The following is a 19,815-nucleotide window of genomic DNA, read 5'->3' as shown; positions in this document are numbered from 1 at the left end:
CCTGTTTTCCATTTACTTCAATGCCTCTCCAACTGCGAATCTGCCAACCACGGGGTTTTATAAGAACGTAACCCTCATGGTTAGTGAGGGATAACTGTACTTTAGTAGCAGTAAGTTTAAACTGCAAATAGGACATGTTAAGCCATCAAAGCTGGTGGTGGTCATGGCCGTCTCTTGTGGCAGTAGTGGCGCACAGAAAGGCACCAATAGGGGTACTGCAGTTACTTTCCCTCCCCGCAGCATCAACAAATCCTAATCCACAGGAGTGTGCCCCCACCGCTAGACCCCCCCAATCCTATCCCTCTGCACAACAGCCATCAAGAAACGCCAACCAGAAATTAGTTTCCCGTTTATTTCACGCACTGGCTACACAGCAGCCCGTTTCACACCTTTGCAAGATCAAAACTGGACACTGGTTTCTTTGTCCCCGAAGAACATAGACAAGGTGGCAGAAGGCAGAGAGCACGAACCCCTACCCAGGCTGAGATGTGACGGGAGTGATGTCACTCAAGACGTTTCCCGCTCAGCCTGGGTAGGACTGTGTACGCCCCCAAATCCAGAAGTCTCTGCTGCTTCAATCTTCATTTGTACAATGCAGCACAAATGCTGCTGCTTCAAAACACAGCTGAGTTATGACTTGGTATTAAGAACTCCAGAACTAAAACATGAGCGCAACATGATTGCCTCAGAGATGGTTTCCTATGCGTGTACAAAAAACAGGGACACTTCCTCATTTTTAAAAACCTTGCAGTTGGCTTCAAGCCAGTTTGCCTACAGTTAACACCCCCCCCCCATCCTCTAGCCACTGTCAGGGGAGAAGCGGGTGGTGGGTGGGCTCACCCCGGCGGCAGAAGGCACTTAACAGAAGGCGCTTGGGATCAAGAGAATGCTCTGCCAGCAACCCGGATGAAAGTCCTCTGAAGATAAAAAACAACTGTCAGGTAGGCTCTAGCCAGCTGTGCGTTAAAATCAGGACCAATATCTCCGTCCTCTAAAGACAACGAGTGGCAGAATATTGTCACGCTTTTCTCTGGAGCCACACGGAGGCCTGGCAGCTTTGAAACGAGCTCCGGTAAACGCCTCAAACAGCCACTCTCTCCGCAGTTGGGGTCACACAACTGGATTCACAATGCTGCGTCCCAAGGTGGGCTCAGAGGCACACGGATGCTGGCCGAAAAGGCATCTTCTGGCTGGCCATCATATGCCGGAACAGCAGCTGGCATTTTTATTTATAACGAGTTCAGTCCATCCTTATTGGTGGGAAGACAAATCCCTGCAGCTTCCCAGTGCCTGGCCCAATTCTGCACCTCCCATAAACCCCAGCCAGGTGGGACGGGAGGCGGGTTATTCTCTTGCCTTGCCCCGGCCTTGCCAGAGGTCTCTTGTCCACCAGCCTCCCGATCTCACAGGCAAGCCGGGTGTTAGTATTCCATTAGAAACAGACGAAAACACGAAGCGGCAGTGAGTGTCCATAAAAAGGAGGACGGTTCAGAGAAGCATCTGGACGACTCCCTGGGGAGGCAGGCCGCCTGGCCCGGTGAGGCTTGGGGGTCGGGCCCCTAACTCCAGCCGCTTCACCAGCCTGTAAAGAACCAAGAGGGGCTTGTATGAACTCACACGCAGTTAAGAATAAGGACAACATAAAGCAACAGTGCAAGAAGGGGCCAGGGTTCCAGCTAGTGTGGTGCAGTGGTTAGAGTGTTGGAGTAGGACCGGAGAGACCCGAGTTCAAATCCCCATTCAGCCATGAAACTCACTGGGTGACTCTGGGCCAGTCATGTATCTCTCAGCCTAACCTACCTCACAGGGTTGCTGTGAGGATAAACATAACCATGTAAATGGATACATGGTTTAAAATGGATGCACCATTTTTACACCAAATGGATGCGCCATTTTTGTCTGGGCTCCTTGGAGGAAGAGCGGGATATAAATGTAAAAATAAAATAAATGAAGTGTCGGAAGAACATCACACCAAACAGGGTCCTAGTCCTCATTGTGTTGACAAAAATCTTCAAAACAGAGAGGCAGAAATGTTTCTGCTGGAAATTGGTCAAGCAGAAATTGGTTGGAGCCATGCTCAAAGTGGGTGCGGTTGAAATGTTAATCTTCCGCACCATCCATCCCAGCCCAGTCTCCGAATTCCCGTTTCCCCCATACATTTCAGCTGCTGACAAGACAAGAGAGCATAACATTGGCCTTTTGTCTGCCCTCAGCCTTCCTCAGACGTCAAGGCCGTGCTGCCAAACACCTGCCTCGTCTTGCATCGCCCTTTCCTCTCCTTAGATGCACTGAGAGCCCTAGAATTTTAATTCTGGAGAGTTTTAAGAACTTGTGTGTCCTAGAAAAATTTAGAAAAAGAGAGACTCCAGGATGGATGAGCAGCATCAATAAAAAAAATCGATGGGCAGGAGATTCAGGAGAGAAGAGGGGAAAGGACTTATTCAAACAAGGCAAACATTTGATTTAGGGAACTCCCTGCCACAAAATGACGATGTCAGTCCCTGGCTTAAAGGGATTTAGAAGGGAACTGGAGATGGAGGAGGAGTCTTTCAATGGCTCATGTGTCTCCGAATACCAATGACTGAGGGGCAGCCACCACAGGGGAAGGCCACTGTCCAAGTACTACTGCAGGCTCAGACCAAGCTGGTCCACCTTGTCCAGCATCCCACATCCCACAGTGGCCAAGCAGGTGTCCTCATGGGAAGCAAGCCTGATAGAAGACCAGGGTGGACCAACTGGGTCTGATCCTGCAAAACTCTTTGGATGGGAGCACGAAGTAGGATTTGGGCAAGACATCCAATTAAAAAACAAAAACACGCACTGGAAAGTTTAATGGGACGGAAGAAAAGCAGTCGGGGCAGGGAGGTGGCTGCAGTTATGCAACTCACCAAAATGCGTCAACAGGCCCGGCCCGGTGATGTAACAGCTTGTTTCTCTCTCTCTGGCATGCGAGCGATATTGGTCTGTGTTATAATCAGCGAGGATTCTTTGCTATGCAAGAGTGGAGTTCAACTTGAACCAGGGACCCCCCCCCTCGCCCCCCTCCACTATCAGAATTATGCAGCGTCCAACTCAGCCAGCCCACACACTTGATTTTTGCCACACTTGAAGCCATGGCAGCCCCACGACTGCCCGTCAGGGGAGACAATCCTGAATTAAATGGACCAAGGGCCTGATTCCAGATGAAGCAGCTTCCGACGGCCAAATCGATATTCACTCACCCTTGGGAAACGTAAGGGCCGCTCAGCCGTCTCTCGAAGGCATCTCTGCCCAAGCAGACCGGGGTGGGCAAGGCACTTCGGTATGGAGCTTGGTCATACACAAAGTTTCGACAGGACGCCAGCTTGGATTCCAGAGCCTAGAAGAAATTTATTTATCATAATTTTATACCGCCTGATATGTAGATCTCTATTCAAATTCAAGTGCGTCTCAGTTTTCAATCCCAAAAGGAACAGCTATTTGCCTCTAAAATCCCCACAGGAATGCCAGAACAGGCAGGGGGTTTGAAGTTTTACAGCTCTGAATGGCACACACAGTTCCCACATTTACAAGGGATGAGCTAGAATTCCACCATATTATCCTACTTTTCTAATAGTTCTTGAATTCTACTTTGCGTGTCTTCCAGGAGGGATGTTGGAAACTGAAATAAACTACCCACATATACGCTCACACTGCAATAAAGACAGAAAAATCTTTTCATAAGACAACCCCCCGCCTGCTCCCCAAAAAACCACTTCTGTGAGAAGAACAGAACCCTGAAACCTAGGAGAGCTGCTGCTAGCCAGTGTAGACAATATTAAGCTTGGTGGACCAAGGGTCTGACTCAGTAGGAGGCGGCTTCCTATGTTGCTAAAAAACAATTTAAAATGTGCAGATTTCACACAAATAGGGAGTCATACAAGCACCATTTGTTCAATTAAAAATGGCCTCTGCAAGGCACAATTCCTACCAGTGAGATCAAACAATTCACACAGCAATAAAACAGACAAGACACACCACAGTTGTCAGCAGCAGCAAAGGGAAAGCAGCCCTCACAAAGCCTTCTGAAAGAGTCGGGCCATCAACACCCAACAAGACCTGAGCAGTGAGGGGACCAAAACAAGTTGCCCTGGAGAGAGGGCATTGCCACTATCATGGTGCCAGATCAAGATGGCCCCATCTCAGATGGAAAGCAGAACCAGGACGTGGGATGTTGATTGGAGGGGCCAAATGAGAGGAGGCCATGGACCCAGGACAACTGTGGCTTTATCAACAAGGACTAGTACCTTGAATTTGGACCAGAAGCCACTAAAAACCTAGTTGTTGTCCTGCACTGAGTTTTCCACCCCGTGGCGTGCCCTGCCCTTTGTGCCAAGAGTTCGGGGAGCTCATCTTTCACCATCCCACAACTTCCAACCAAAGCCAAGCCAATATTTCCGTCTCACCCCGACTTTCCGAAGCAGATCTCCCACGATGTTAAGCGCGGATATTCGGGCTGCTGGCGTGAGAGGCGTCGTGCTGTAGCCGTCGTCAAAGCCTTCAGAAAAAGGATATTTTGTTTACACACTTAAGAATTTAGAACAAAGACCAGTTGTGCTTCACAGACACAAAGCTGAAGCAGAGAAATGAGTGCAGGTTTCCGATTATTTGTGTTGGTGTTCGAGCAACAAGCCTCTCCATCTCAACGCTTTGAAAATATGCGGGCACGGCCTTCTAGCCTTTCCGAAGCCATTTTCCTCTTGCTGACCCTTTCCACGTTCACAGAAGTCACAGGGCAGTCCTAGCCACAGGGCTTCTGGCTTCTTTCCCGTCCTGCAAAGCCTCCGCAGTGATTTACACCAGCAGCTGCCAAGCTTTTCCTAGACGTGGACCACTTCATTGCCACTGAAAGCTTTGTGTACCACATAAGCAAGCTGTCTTAACCCTTTTGAACAGAGACTACGGCTGATGGGAGTCAAACTTGTATATCAAGGTGTATTTAAAATGCAGCTATTTCTAACAATTTATTCTGCTCACTCACAAACAGATTGCACTCATCACAGGACAGTGGCCTGCAGGAGGCCTTCCAGTGGGAAAAGAGAACTCTTGCTTAATGAGAGGGTTGATAGGATTGCCACATTCTCCTCCCCACCACTTGCAGATCACCAGCAGTCCAAGGACCGCAGGTTGGGAACCACCAATCTACAAACGATTGACTTTCCAATCCATAATTGTTATTTAAACTCCATTCAAATACAGGGCTACCACTTTAACCGCTCACACAGGGAGGAACTGGCCCTGGATGTCCTTGCTAACTGGGCAAAGAGGCACCTTTTAACGTGGTGATTTTATGTATTGAGCTGGGGGAGAGTAACTGGCCCTCTCCACCCCAGCACAGCATCTCTCCAGTGACTGTTGCTGGCGTCTATCTGATGTTTCTTTTTAGACTGTGAGCCCTTGGGGGACAGGGAGCCATCTTATTTATTTATTAATTCTCTGTGTAAACCACTTTGGAAACTTTTGTTGAAAAGCAGTATATAAATATTTGTTGTTGCTGCTGTGGTTGATGATGCAGCAGAGCTCTGCTCTGGGGGACCTGCAATCTCAGGAGTGATGCGGTGTGTGGTGGCAGAGAATGGTCCTCTCACCTCGTCTGAATGTTGCCGGGGTACTTATTCCGATACTAGGCCCCCTGTGGGCTGCAGGGGTTGGAGGCCCAGACGGAGTGGCTTGTACGGCTGTGTCCATTTTCTCCGCTTCCACGGGGGACTTGGGCTTCTCCTGCTTCTGCTGTACAGCCAGTTCTTGTCGCAAATCTAAAAAGGAGAAAGAAGAGGTCACACGAGGTCACCATTTGGTTCTGTCAGGAGGCGAACAGCCCTCGACTGCACTGCATGGCACAGAGTTGTCCCATCAAGAGTGTATGTGTAGGAAGCTGCTTTATACCGAGTCAGACCCTTGGTCCATCTAGCTCAGCACCATCTGGCAGCAGTTCTCCAAGTTTTCAGGCAGGAGTTTCTCCCAGCCCTGCCAGAAATGCAGATCTGCATTCAGAGGATAACCATCATGTATTATCTGGATGCAAGGTTTACCACAACTCTGCCAGGTGAGTGAATATTGTCTCTCATATTGCAGCAGAGGCTGGGAGAGAGTAACTGGCCTAAGGCCATTCTGTGGATTTGTGGCAGAGGCCAGATGGAAACTGGGGACACTGGTTTGCAGTTCTAGTTCTTAAGCACTATGCGTACACAAAAACAATATTCTATGGGTTCACAAACACCAATGATAGTCCCAAAAGAATCCAATACTTACTCTATATAAATATTATACAGAAATCATCAAAAAAAAAATTTAAAGCATGTAAACACCATTATTTACAATTATAAAATGTATACCATTACTAAATAAAAACCTAAGAAAAGCAAAATTGACAAAATCCTACAAAATTCTTATGTTGTACAAATGCTTGTATGTTGTACCCAAGGTCCAACGGATACTAGCATTGTCCAGCAAGGTCCAAAGGATACTAGCATTTGTGCAACATAGGAGATTTGTAGGATTCTGTCAATTTTGCTTTTCTTAGACTTTTAGTGAGTAATGGCATACATTTTATAATAATCAAATAGCGTTTACGTGCTCTATATAAGATGTGTCCACATTGGATTCTTTGGGGATCATCATGGTTGCCCACAGCACGTTGTGTTTATGTACAGGAAAACCTCGCTATTCGCAGGGGTTCCATTCCGCTCTAGAACCGCAGATATGGAATCCATGAATATCAATGCACTGGAGCAATGGGGATTGGGGGTTTTGGTTCCCAGTTGGCCAGAAAACGGCCAACAACCGGGGCGGGGACACCCTCCCTTTTAAAACCACCGCTGTGCGGCAGGGATGGCAGCAGCGATAGGGGGGACTCCTCCTCCCTCCCCACCTGCCTCCCCAATGACTGCACAGGCCAATTTGGAGCCTCTCTGCATGTGTGTGTGCATGGGCCTAAAATGGGCTGCAGACTGGCCCACACGGTCATTTGGGAGGCAGACGGGGAGGCAGAAGGAGTCCCCACCACTGCTGCCGCTGCCACCATCCATGCCACTGCTGCTGCCTCCTTCCCCCTTGCCCCCCTCCAACCCAAGCCCTTGACTTATCAAGAGGAATCCTTGCCGGATTCCCCTTGACAAGAACGGCCGAAGCCAACCAGACTGGGACCCCAAGCCACGGACACATGAGTTCCATGGGGGTCCTCTCTTCGGCCGCGTATGCCAAGGTCGGCCGCCTCTTCCCCAACCACAGACATGCAAAATCCCAAGTACTGAACCCACCGAGAAACACTGTACTGGACCAAATATCGTCTGGGGCCACGAGGCAGCCAGACCACCTCCCTACTGCATTCCACACTGTTTCCCATGCAACGAGCTCACCCAAGTTATCCCGTCAAGACCAACCGCTCTCTCTTAAAATACCCTCTCGGTTGTTAGCGTGACTTTTTAGTTGCTTCTCAAGCTGTGGAAGAGGCACGCTGGCTGGCAAGTGCTAGATGGGTTTTGGAGCCCGGGAGAGCTCGAGGCAGACCGCCCCCCCGCCCCCCGCCCCCAGGCCAACCTCTGGCTTCGTCTTTCAGGCGCTGCACCGATTCCAGGAGATTCTCCTTCTCGTCCAGCTCGCTCTCCAGGAAGGCGTTCCTTTCAATGGCCTGATTCAGTCGCTGTTCAAAATCCTCCAGGGACATGATCGTGGCCCTGAAGAGAAGAGGCAGAAATACCAGGGGGGTAGAGACAGCCGCCTGAACTGAGAGCCACAGCAGGGTGGTGGAGAGTGAATGAAAAATAACTTCCCCATTTCAATCCAGTGTGCAGCACGGCCTTCGTGCTCTCTTCACAACAATCCTGTGGGGTAAGGTTGAGCTGAGAGAGAACAAGCCTGGCTGAAGCTGACCCAGCGGGCTTCACTGCTGGGCAGAGATCTGAACCCAGGCGGCCTGCTCCGAGTCCAACAATCTATTCCCAACTCTGGGTCCCCAGATGATGAAGTCGGACTACAGCTCCCATCATCCCCAGCTACAATCGCTTCTAGCTATTGTGGCTGGGGGTTATGGGCATTGCAGCTTAACGACGTTTGGGGACCCCCTCGCACTAAGCCAGGCTGGAGATGAACCGAAATAAAAAGAGCAGACTGGACAGGTGTCCTATTTGCTCCTCCGCGCTTTGTGGGTCACGTCAATTGCACAGCTGATCACCCACATCATGATGCGCGCTGCCTGGTCTTTCTCCAAGCCACTGCCTCTCCGCCTGAACTACCTCACAGGGCTGTTGTGAAACAGGAGAGCCCTACAGAGGCCACCCTGCACTCTTTGGAGGAAAAAGCAAGCAAGGGGAATCAGAGGCGCACTAACCCCTGGACCTCACGGGCCTGTGATGATCACAACTGTGCAGGTGTGCCTCGCAGCTGCTTAAAGATGCTGGCCTAAATGGATGGGGCAAGCGTCTCTCTTGCTCCCACCCCACCACTGCCAGGGGAGAAGGGAAATGGACTGCTCTGCTCTGCTCTGCCCCACCCCCACCCATGGTAAGACCAAAAAAAAAAAAAAAAAAAAGCAGAGCGGGGTGGCCCGCCCCCATGGAGGTCTGGGGGTGCCTCACGGCTGGGCAGTCCAGGTGCCCAAATTACCTTACAAAGGAACATAGGAAGCTCACATAGGAACTGAGTCAGACCCTTGGTCTATCTAGCTCAGTATTGTCTTCACAGACTGGCAGCAGCTTTTCCAAGGTTGCAGGCAGGAGTCTCTCTCTCAGCCCTATCTTGGAGATGCCTCCAGGGAGGGAACTTGGGACCTTCTGCTCTCCCCAGAGCAGTGGCTCTATCCCCTTGAGTGGAATATCTTACAGTGCTCACACATCAAGTCTCCCTTTCATATGCAACCAGGGCAGACCCTGCTTAGCTAAGGGGGATGGGGCAAGAACCCAGTGCAAGGGCCCCTGCTTTGCCTGCAGAAGGCCCCAGGTTCAATCCCTGGCAGCATCTCCAGGTAGGGCTGGGAAAGACTCTTCCCTACCTGAAACTCTGGTGAGCTGCTGCCAGTCAGTGTTGACAATACTGAATGAGACAGGCCAAGGGTCTGACTCAGAAGGCAGCATCTTAAAAAAAAAAAAAAAGATCCAGACATGCAGAGTACTTAAACCTAGACTGAAGTGGTGCTATCTGGGCTGCGAGAGAAGCCACTGCCGACATATCTCAAGATCTGCCCCCTTTAACCAGAGGGAAAAGCGCAGGCGGGAGGCTACCTCTTGGCTCTTTCCAGGTCGTCGTTGGATTGCTCCAGTTCCCGGATGTACTTCTGCAGCTGGTCTTTGATGGCTCTCGTCTGGGCCAGCTCTTCCTCCAGGGTGGAGATTTGCTGGTAGCCTTCGGAGTGCTGGGCTGTGATCTTTTCCTAGCCACAGAAGGAGAAGCAGCACAATCAGCCTCTTGGCCACACAACTGCTCAGCAAGCCCAGCTTGAATTTCTGCCTGCGTAACCAAATGGAAACTCGGAGGCACTGTGTGGGTGAAGGGGAGTGCTCCAACCCAACAGCCTTCAAATGAAGGCAGGCAAGAGAGCAGAGCCGGATCAACCCACACATCTCTGGGTGTTTGCAGTACAGCAGCAAGGGGTTTAGAGTCCCAATTCTTTATACCAGGGGTCCCCAACCTTGGGTCCTCAGATGTTGTGGGAATACAAAACCCATCATCCCTGCTACAGTGGCCGAAGCCTGAGAACCCCTGCCCTATACCAACCAGAGCCAGACGTCCACCTACTCCCAATGGCATAACAGTCTCTAGAAGTTGCCTTAAACAGTTAGCAATCAACTAACTGGCAAACCAATGTGTGCTTTCAAGGGTTTGGTGATCACACCCTTCAGGAATTAGTACAAGAGGATCTGTGAGAATTCCTGGCTTTAATTTTCTTAGTTGTTTTTTGAAAGCAAATTCCTAATCCTTAGGATGGGCCTTCAGTCATTGTGGCTGGGGATGATGGGAATTGTAGTCCAACAACATCTGGGGACTGAAGCAGTGTTCCCTGTAAGAGGGATTCTCAGATGTTGTTGACTACAACTCCCAGCATTCCCATCTGCAATGGCCTTTGGCTGGGGATTATGGGAGTTGTAGTCAACAACGTCTCGGAATCCCTCTTGCAGGGAACACTGGACCCAAGGCTGCTGTCTCAGGGCGCTCTCACCTCCCCGATTCATGGGCAAACTGAGCACCTCTGAGCCTTCCTCAGTGGTCAAATTCCTCGTGCTTAAAAGGGACCAACTCAAGTTGCTGTGCCTTAGAACGGCAAAGTTTCCCGTCTTGTTTTCCAAACCTCTAACCCTGGCTGGCCTTGTGCAAATGGCTTCTGTTGCAGCCTCTGCATTCCTCACCTCTCAAACAGGAGCATCCAACTGGTCGCCTTTGACCAGATCACGGTGCAGGAAGCTGACCACAACGGCCACCTGGGCAAAGAGGCACCTTTTAAAAGTGGTGATTCTCTTTATTTAGCAGGGGGGAAAGTAAGTGGCCCTCTCCACCCCCAGCACAGCATCCCTCCAGTGGCTGTGGCCAAGCTTGTGTTTCTTTTTAGATGGTGAGCCCTTTGGGGACAGGGAGTAATAAATAAATAAAATAAATAAAAAACAAATAAAATTAAAAAATAAAAATAAATAAAAATTATTTTTATTTTTAAAATAACATCTTTATTTTTAATTCTCTATGTAAACCACTTCGGAAACTTTTGTTGAAAAGCAGTCTATAAATTTGTTCTTGTTCTTGTTTTAGCCCTGATGTGCATCACGGGAGGGCTGGCTCTGCATTGCTTTCTCTCATGTCCCTACATTAGGCTAGCCCCACAACAAAGGAGCTTCTCCTGCCCCAAACTTCATCCTGGCTTCCCTTGAACGTTTCCCGAAACATTCCAGCCGGGCACCGTTGCGGGCAGGACACACGCTCCAAATGCACGCGGCCAGCCTTGTCCATTGCCAATGTTGGGTGTGTGTGTGTGTGTGTGTGTGTGTGTGTGTGTGTGTGTCATGGTCTTTGTACAGTGCCACAAGACACGCTGGGTGGCCCTGGCGGGCTCCCGGGCCATCAACCCAAACTGCACGTCCTCAGAGCGTGCGCACCTTCAGAAGCCGACCCCGATCTCTGGCCTCGCTCTTGAGTGGAGCAGAGGGGCCTGGACCCGTGGGGCTGGCTAGAGCTCTCCCCCCCCCGCCCCATCAGCTGATCTGGGCATCAAAAGAGGCTCTGTTCTCCCCCACCTCCCCGGCTGCTACGGCGTCGCTTCAACGCGCATGAATGAATGAGCCAATTGTCACGAGGCTTCGTCTCTTGTGGGAAGAGCCTTCGTCAAGATCCTGGCAACGCGGGAAGGACCAGATGCAGATGTTTTCCCCCCAAAGTGTTTCTTCTCTCCAAAGCAGTTGCACTCGATCCTGGGCTGTTGGGGACGAGGTTATCTTCCCCGGCTAGCTTCTGCCCAGGTTCTGAAAATCCCAACACTTTAGAATCTGCCTGCTAGACTGATTGCTGCAAGAGACTTCCCCGGTCCCCTACAGTATCGTCATTATTTCTGAAATGCTCCCAATGGCAAGGCGCTGTACAAGAAGTGGAAACAACCCACTAATGCAACCTGAAGCAGCAATTCCTAAAGCTGGGGTTTGAGACCCAAAGACTTCAACTCCCATCATGCTGCTGGAACTACAACTCCCATCATCCCTGCCACAACCACCAAATATCTGGGGACCCAAGGTTGAGAACCCCTGCTCTAAAGAGTAAAGACAAGGGAGGGAAAGAAAGAAAAGAAAAGAAAAGAAGAAAAAGAAGCGAAGTGACTTGAAGGTCAAGTCAGGCTGAGCACCTGTGAGACCAGGAAGAGGGAAGGGACTCTCTCGGCCTTCCCACGCCTCGCAGAGAGGCTGAAGTCCAGAGGGCCATGGAAAGGGCCTCCTTCTCGGCTATTTTCCAGAGCTCCCAAGTCCATGACAAATATAACCAATCCAGGAAGTGCAAGCAGGGAGGCAGAAGCTCTCTCCTGCTTTTGCCCCCCAGCAACTGGTATACAGAGGTAGACAGCCTCTGAACATGGAGGTTCCACTTTGCTCTTCCCTCACCTTAATAGACTCAATCTCTGCTCGAAGCCTGTTGTTCTCCGACAGGAGGTCTCTGTTCCGGGACTCTGTCTGCTGCAGCTGCATCTCCAGTTCAGCCTCGTACTCCCGGCTCCCTTCCTGAAACTCCCGCAGCTCCTCCTGGGCGTTCTCGGCGCTGAAGGTCAGGGCCAGGCAGAGAATTAGCACCATTAGCATCACAAACCTGAACAGGCACTGGGCAGAAAGAAACTTCGAGGCCTTTGGGCTAAAAAGGAATTTAGGATTCTGCACTCAGGAAATCCCGATTCTGCACAGAAAAGCAGAGTTCTGCAACTCCGTTTTTTTCTGTAATCTCCACTGAAGTTTTTCTGCACACTGAAAGTTTTTGCATTATTTGTTTTTGTTCAACTAGCTATGTGGAAGGGAAAGAAGTTTATATGGGTCCCTGAATTCTCACCCCCAGACCCTGGAAATTATGTTAAGACTCCCTTTTGGCTTCTAAGATTTTAGCTGACACTCCACTCTCCCATTCATATGCAACCAGAGCAGACCCTTCTTAGCTAAGGGGACACTCCATGATTGCTACCACAAGACCAGCTCTCCCTGTAGCCATGATATAAATCCCAGTTGATTTCATGGGGGGTGCCCTTCTCTCCCCACCATTTCATGACTGGGAGACTATCGTGAGCCTGCAGCCCTTTTCCAAAGTGAGCCACAGGGGGTCACAGAACTCATCACCCCCATCTCAAACCCCACGTGCTTTACCATTGCTTGTATTTCGTTGCCACTTCCTGCCAGTAATTCCTCTCTTCTTCCACCGAGCTGAACTGTCTTTTTTCGGCGTCGTTCATCCTAGACATCCTCTAGCACCCCTGTGCTGCTGGGGGGGAATACAATGAGAATTTTCCAGTTTATTTATCTCTGTTACTTGCGTGAGTCTTCGTCAATGTCCATTATCAGGCATGCTTGACCAAGGACCCCCTCTATAGATCCCAAGGGTGGAGCCACCGAGACATCTCAGTAGGGTCACCCATCTGTGAGGGACCCATGGGAAGGCATGGAAAAGTACAGAGCAGAACTCTGCACACACTCAGAAGCCTGGCTCTTGTCCTCAGCGGGTGCAGCAGGCAAGAGACTGAGGCCATATGGTATATATATTATTTGGGCCAGCATCTTTAAGCAACTGTGAGGCACACCTGCACAGTTGTGATCATCACAAGCCCGTGAGGTCCGGACCAGGTCCCCGAGGTCCAGGGGTTAGTGCGCCTCTGATTCCACTTGCTTGATTTTTCCTCCAAAGAGTGCAGGATGACCTTTGTAGGGCTCTCCTGTTTCACAACAGCCCTGTGAGGTAGTTCAGGTGGAGAGGCAGTGGCTTGGAGAAAGACCAGGCAGCGCGCATCATGATGTGGGCAATTGACCTGTGCAATTGACATGACCTGTGCAATTGACATGACCCACAAAGCGCGGAGGAGAAACAATGACACATTTCTGGTCTGCTGAGTGCGAAGTGACTGGCCCAGAGTCACCCAGCAAGCATCATGGCTGAATGGGGATTTGAACTCGGGTCTCTCCGGTCCTAGTCCAGCACTCTAACCACTACACCATGATTGCCATCTCCTGCACAGTATGAGACAATGCCTTTCAGCATCTTCCTATATCACTGCTGCCCAATAGAGGTGTTTCCCATAGTCTGGGAAACATCCCAGCGGGGATTCGAACCAGCAACCTCTGGCTCACTAGGCAAGTAACTTCCCCGCTCTGCCATTAGGTGGCCGACACCACAACATGCTGGGTCCTTAATCACAGAGAGCCACAGTTCTGATCAGCCCAAGTGCCTTTCCAGTGCCACGCTAGTGTGGAAAGTGGCCACATCCTTACCGAGCAGCTGTGCTTGGGCTTGCGCATTGCAATCTGGAGTCCAGGACTGGATCTTTGCAGAGTCTGGGGGCACGAGAGAGGCATAGAGGGACACAAAGCAGCCAATGGCGCACTGCTGGAAAGCTGTGATGGGGGCGGCACGACACACCAAAGCATCTCCCGGACATCTCCAAGCACACTCCCAACACAGGAAGTTGCCTTACCCCGAGTCAGGGCCTTGGTCCTCCTAGCTCAGAAGTGTCTACACTGACTGGCAGCAGCTCTCCAAGGTTCCAGGCAGGAGTCTTTCCCAGGCCTACCTGGAGATGCTGCCAAGGACGGAACCTGGGACCTTCTGCATGCAGCCGATCCAGTGCCCTTCCACTGAGGGGAATCTCTTACGGAGGGGACAATCCATGCTCACTACCACAAGACCAGCTCTCCTCCCCATGATGAAGGCTATAAGCTTGTTTCCAAATAAACAGATTCTCAGGAACGCAGGCCCCAACCTTGCACATTCAAAAATGTGCACACCCAGCTGAGATCCATTTTCGTCCCAAAACTGTTCCAGGGGAAACTATCCCAGAATGGGTTCCTTTATTTGGATACCAGTTTCCTGTGCGGCATGACGCTCAAATGAAAGCCAAAACCCCCAAACCAGCAGCATCTGGCATCCCGAGGCGAACGCTTCTGCTCACGCAACAGAGGGAGGGGCGATTTTCAGCATTTCCCTCTGTGCGTCTGCAACCTCCTGCACCCCCCCCACCTCACCCCACGATCTGCTCCCAAGATCTGGTCCCCCAACCTCTCCACCTATTTACACACACACACACACACACACACACACACACACACATAGTAGCTTCAGAAGTCATCTTTCCTAGTGACTTACTGCAACGACCAATTTCAGGGGAGTAACAGCAGGAGAAGGGGCATGCCCTCAACTCCTGCCTGTGGCTCCCAGCGGCATCTGGTGGACCACTGTGGGAAACAGGGTGCTGCACTAGATGGGCTTCCTTGGGCCTGATCCCGCGGGGCTGTTCCTATGTTCTTATCCCTGCCCCGCTTCAAGGAGCGAAACACCCCACAGGTTTGTTGTATGATTTGGCAACAAAAAGATCGCATGAACTGAGCTTGCTTTTCAAGAGGAGAGAGAAAGCTGCAACGCTCAACTTTAGAAACTAACTTAAACCACTTCAAAACAAACCTCTGATCTTATCTGCATTTCAAGATATGGAATAAAATGGGAGCGTTTCAGGCAGAAGCAAGCAGATGATTTCGGCAGCAGCGGCACAGGAGAGCCACGAGGAGAGCTGGAGAGCTCATGAAAGGATTTCCGAGGGGGAAGAGAAGGCCAAGAGTGACGTCAGCCCTCTGGAATGCAGGCACGCTTGAGACAAGCTCGGAGTTTGCAAGAAGTGGCAGAGTGGGGGGCTTTAAGTGCACCACTGGCATCTTCGTATATCCAGCACCTTGAGGTCTAGATCCTTGCTCTTCTCAAAAGCAGCCACACAAGAGCATCAAAAGAGTCCAGCTGGGTCAGACCAAACACCCATCAAGTCCAGCCTTCCGTTTCCACAAGATGCCTCCAGGAAACCCACAAGCAGGGTTCAAAAGGCAACAGGCCTTCCCTGTTTATCCACAGCGGCACCTGCTTTTCAGAGGTATACTGCTCCTGATCCTTGAGGCTCTACATAGCCACTGCAACCCACAGTCAACACCAGACCTCTTGTCCTCCACAGAGTGGCCACAGTCCCTCCGAAAGCCATTGGAGCTAGTGGTCACTCCCAAGGGTGGCTCTGGCTCACTCTGCCCCAATTTGTTTGGCTCCCCAGATGTGGTTGGACTACAACTCCTACCATCCACAGCCACAACACCCAGAGGGATTATGGGAATTGTAGTCCAACCATATCTAGGGTGCCAAAGTTGGCAAACCCTGGCTGGTGTATACACAATCAGAGGACAGGATTTTGAAGCCTCGAAGCAGCTGATCTGACCGACCACTCGCTCCTGAACACATTCCTCTGGAAGCGATTTCTGTGGGGCTTCTAATTAACTGTGGTTAAACTCAAAGTGCCCTCAAAGTCGAAATGGCCTTAATTAGAAAACCCCAGACCATACATTCACCACGAAGATTCCTAGCAACTTCTGCCAGTCTGGCTGGAGATTTATTGTTATTCCTCTCAAGATGGAAACCACAGCTGGATCCAGGAGTATTTGGCTGACCAGACAGGCCCATGAGTCAGGCCAATTTCCTTTCTCTAAGTAGAACAGCTGATCACAGACGTTACAAAACCAGCCCTGCGTCATGGAGGAACTGGAAGTTTTGGTAGGTGGGGACCAAAAGCTGCGACAGAGGGAGTGAGAAAGTTTGTGTTTAACTTGGTCCAGGCCCCAGAGGTAGCTGCAACTTCTCTACACCTCAAGATTCCTACCCAAAATCATTTTTTTTAATTGCTTCTCTGTTTCAAAGCACCTCAAGCACCACCTCATAAGTCGTGGGTCTTTTAAGACATCACAGGAAGCGTGAGCTGCAATCTAGTGAGGTGGCCCAGCTCAGAAAGGACCATTCCGGTATTTTGAAAGCTGTGATCTAGAGCCCAATTAACATTAAAAGCAGAACATTAGCTGTTCTGCTTTCTCTGAAGAGGCCCCAAGTTTGCCAATCTATTTGACGTCCCATACGACAGAAGTTCAGCACAGGATATAAAGAAGGTCACAGGAGGCATATAATCTACTCTCATTGGCAAGCTTTTTAATTACATAAAACAAGTTGGAAGAGGAAAAATAACAATATTTATTTAATCACACAAGAAGTAAGGGTGGAATCTCTAAGACTCAGCACCACAATAAGAAGAGACCAGACATTCCCAGCTACTTCTAGGACAACTTTCATCATCATCATCTTATTAGTGTTATTTGACATAACATCCTCACAGAGCAGTAGCAAGAACTGAGTAAATCAGAGGTTCTCAGACTTGGGTCCCCAGATGTCCTTAGTCTACAACTTGCATCACCTGTGGCCAGGGATGATGGGAGTTGTAGTCCAACAACATCTGGGGACCCAACAAGTCTGAGAACCACTGGAATAAAGCACACACCACAAACCCAGATCTACCACGGGTTAGTTGCGCACCTTCATGTTCACCAGAAGGATAACACACTTCGAGTAAGGATTCTGACCCTCCGCAAAGCCCACGAGCACAAAGCAGCGAAGGGCAGCTACTCCGGGTTAATTCACGCGAGGTATATAAGGACGTGATGGGTCTGTAAGCAGAGGGCGGCTTGGGGGAAAGAGGGAGCCCTCTACTGTCGCCTCCCCAAAGGGTCTGTGTCCCCACCCCGCAAATTGCAAGGGGGGAAGCACTGGAACCCCCAAACGGGCCAAGTGGAGGCTACAAAAACTGAGAGGTGGGGCAAGTGGACCCACCACAGCGGGAGAGAGACCTACTGGCTCGTTTTCACGCACGATGGGATCTACCCTCCCAAGCACGTGGAAGCCCCTCCTCCCTCGTTCCTGCTCTCCTCCAAACTTCCAGATCTCCTGCCCCCCCAAATCCCAGCGCCAGCCTGAACACGCTTGCTCCGGAGTCAGTCCCACCGGCTCCAGCGAGCCCGGCTCCCAAGCAAGTGCGTCTCTAGGGCTTCCGCCTCGGGGCACACACGCGGCTCACCCTTCCTCTCGGCAGCCAGGGTCCCGCGTCGGTCGGTCGGCCGCCCGCCCTTCCTGCTCCGTATCCGCTTCGGATCAAGCACCCTCCAACGACTCCCCGGCCCACATCCGAAACATCACAGCCAGGCTCTTCGCGCCGCCCCATTGGCTGCCAGGTCACGAGGCCCCGACGCGCTCCTCCAATCACCCGCGGCGGAACGCGACTCTTTGGAACGTTGAAACTTACTTTCTTTTTTCTCTCTGGCGGTGCGGGTTTCTTTTCTTTTTTCGCCCCTTTGGAACTGATGGATTGTTTTCGGGGGCAGCCGAAGAGGCAGGGAGGCAGGGAGGGGAGCTGGAAAGCTGCCCCGATCCAAGAGGAAGCGGCCGAGCAACGTGCGAAGTCACACACTCCGGAGGGAGTCAGTGCCATAAAACACAGTGGGACTTACTTCCGAGTAGTCGTGAAAAGGATTGCACGGTTGAAACAAGACTTGAGTGTGACTTTTACAATAAAATAACGATCAGAGTCCCGCACATTGCTTTAGGAATAATGTGAGGGCATCAGCGGGTCCCTGTCCCAAGTTGCTCTGTGTGTACATCTCACATTCCACAGAAGTTCAAAAGTGGCGTCCTGGGAGTTTCGTCAATAAAGAGCTTCGTGTTCACGGCTCAGTAAACCTGATGACACCCTAAGAACATGAAGAAGAAAGCCCTGGATCCAAAGGGCCCGTCCAGTCTGGCACCCTGCTTCATGCAATGGTCACCCATACAGTCACGGACCCTGTAAGGCAGGGACAGGCAGGCAAATCTATGGCTGCCAAGCCTGTAGGGATGGCTCCCTGGAATCTCCAGCATTCACCTCACTTTCCCAGACAGCAGGCTTTACTGCCAGGCTTTAATGTGAATTCGAAGCTGCCAATAAACACTGATGAGAAAAAGGAAGTTTTTCACCTGAGTTTTTCTTTTAAAGCCCTTTAACTCGCACCCCCCCGCTCCGCTACTGCAGCAACCACCTGTCACCACCACCAGATAAGTTGCAATGCACTATTTTTTTTTATACCAGAACATGCTCAGGGAAAGCTGGAAACTCTTTTTATTTTTAGATTCTGAATAAGATGCTTCCTACTGACTTGCAGAGAGATCCCATATTTTGAATGCTCTGCATTTGGAGCCCCCCCCCCAGGCCAGCATTTGGAGGCCCTCCCCCAGGACCTCTGCCCAGAAGTCCAGTCCAAAGAGTGCCACTGTTCACAGATTGGACAAGCGTTGGTCATAACATGTGAATGGGGCTTTTGGTAAAGCTGTTTTCCAAGAGAAGGAAAATACTCTCTCTCTCTCTCTCAACTCGCTTCATACCATTCCTATGCTTGACTGCCGGCTCACGGAAGACATCCAGAGTGCAAACAAACACCCTGTGACTGGGCATGGCTGGCACCTGCTTCAGGAAGTGTGAGGCACCCCATGGCCACAAATTGCTGGTTTGCAGCATGAGCCATCTGGGCCTAATGAATGGGGGCGAGGCTGTCATTGGCTGGGGAGCAGGCATCTGGCTTCTTCTCCCTCATGCCAGGCAACCAGTCCAGCCAGATGCCTGGTATCAGGCCCTCGCCAGATGTAGCAGGCAGCTTGGACATGGGGAGGAGGCTTCCAGAGAACCTCAGAGTAGGGAGGGGTTTGCGGGGTTCCCTAGTCCTACCCCTTGTGACGCGCAGGAAATAATTGCTATCGATTTCCATCACACAGAATGATCTGAATTCCTCTGGGGGGGCCCTGTTCCAGCATGAGGTCACCCCACAGTTCTTACAGCCGCCACTGCCAGCCGATTAAGCACATTTCACTTGCTGAACGGTGTCTTTTTATCCAATTAAAGTCAAATATAGTTGCCTCAGTATAGGAGACCATAACATATGAACACGGGAAGAGCCCTTAACATAGAGATTCTCAGTCTGCGGCCCCCAGATGCTCTACTACAACTCCCATCACTGGCTGAAGGCCCTTAGGAGTTGTAGTCCCGTGACACCTGGGGATCCCCAAGCTTGAAGACCCCCGAGGGAATGGATCAGACCAAAATGTAAAGAATCAGAAGGCATCTGGTGGCCAACCAGATGCCTCCTGGAAGCCCACAAGCCCCCTCCTGAGCCCACAACCAGTGACTGATATTTAGTGGTATACTGCTACTGAAGATGGAGGTTCCATCCAGTCATCATGGCCAGTTGCCTCTAATAGACCTCTTCT

The 19,815-nt window shown here is 50.8% G+C and overlaps 1 protein-coding gene across 2 annotated transcripts; it reads right to left on the bottom strand.

The window, feature by feature from the left end:
* Window positions 1-332: 332 nt before the first annotated feature.
* On the bottom strand, window positions 333-17,754 carry NDE1 (nudE neurodevelopment protein 1). 2 transcript variants are annotated; one of them, XM_053276306.1, is made up of 9 exons: window positions 17,600-17,754; window positions 12,831-12,942; window positions 12,087-12,240; window positions 9,237-9,385; window positions 7,558-7,694; window positions 5,607-5,774; window positions 4,425-4,516; window positions 3,222-3,358; window positions 333-1,582 (listed from the first exon to the last, which is right to left on the bottom strand). In XM_053276306.1, exons 2-9 carry the CDS (start codon window positions 12,923-12,925, stop codon window positions 1,489-1,491), a joined length of 1,026 nt encoding a protein of 341 aa, XP_053132281.1. In that variant the 5' UTR covers window positions 12,926-12,942; window positions 17,600-17,754; the 3' UTR covers window positions 333-1,488. The 2 variants fall into 2 exon arrangements, with proteins under 2 accessions (XP_053132281.1, XP_053132280.1); XM_053276305.1 differs by having other exon boundaries at window positions 12,831-12,945; window positions 17,600-17,742.
* Between the last annotated feature and the right edge of the window lie 2,061 nt (window positions 17,755-19,815).

This window comes from Hemicordylus capensis, chromosome 13, assembly GCF_027244095.1.
Source record: "Hemicordylus capensis ecotype Gifberg chromosome 13, rHemCap1.1.pri, whole genome shotgun sequence".
In the NCBI taxonomy this organism is placed as follows: domain Eukaryota; kingdom Metazoa; phylum Chordata; class Lepidosauria; order Squamata; family Cordylidae; genus Hemicordylus; species Hemicordylus capensis.
Note: the sequence above shows the minus strand (reverse complement) of the source record. Positions and strands in the feature narration are given on the sequence as shown.

Bases quoted from the DNA above. Each gene is read 5' to 3' on its own strand.
- NDE1 (XM_053276306.1), bottom strand. From the start codon at position 12,925: ATGTCTAGGATGAACGACGCCGAAAAAAGACAGTTCAGCTCGGTGGAA. The intron at 7,695-9,236 runs GTAGCCTCCCGC...TCTTCTCTTCAG, and splicing joins GACCTGGAAAGAGCCAAGAG to GGCCACGATCATGTCCCTGG. The intron at 1,583-3,221 runs GTGAGTGAATAT...GGTTCTTTACAG, and splicing joins GGCCCTTACGTTTCCCAAGG to GCTGGTGAAGCGGCTGGAGT.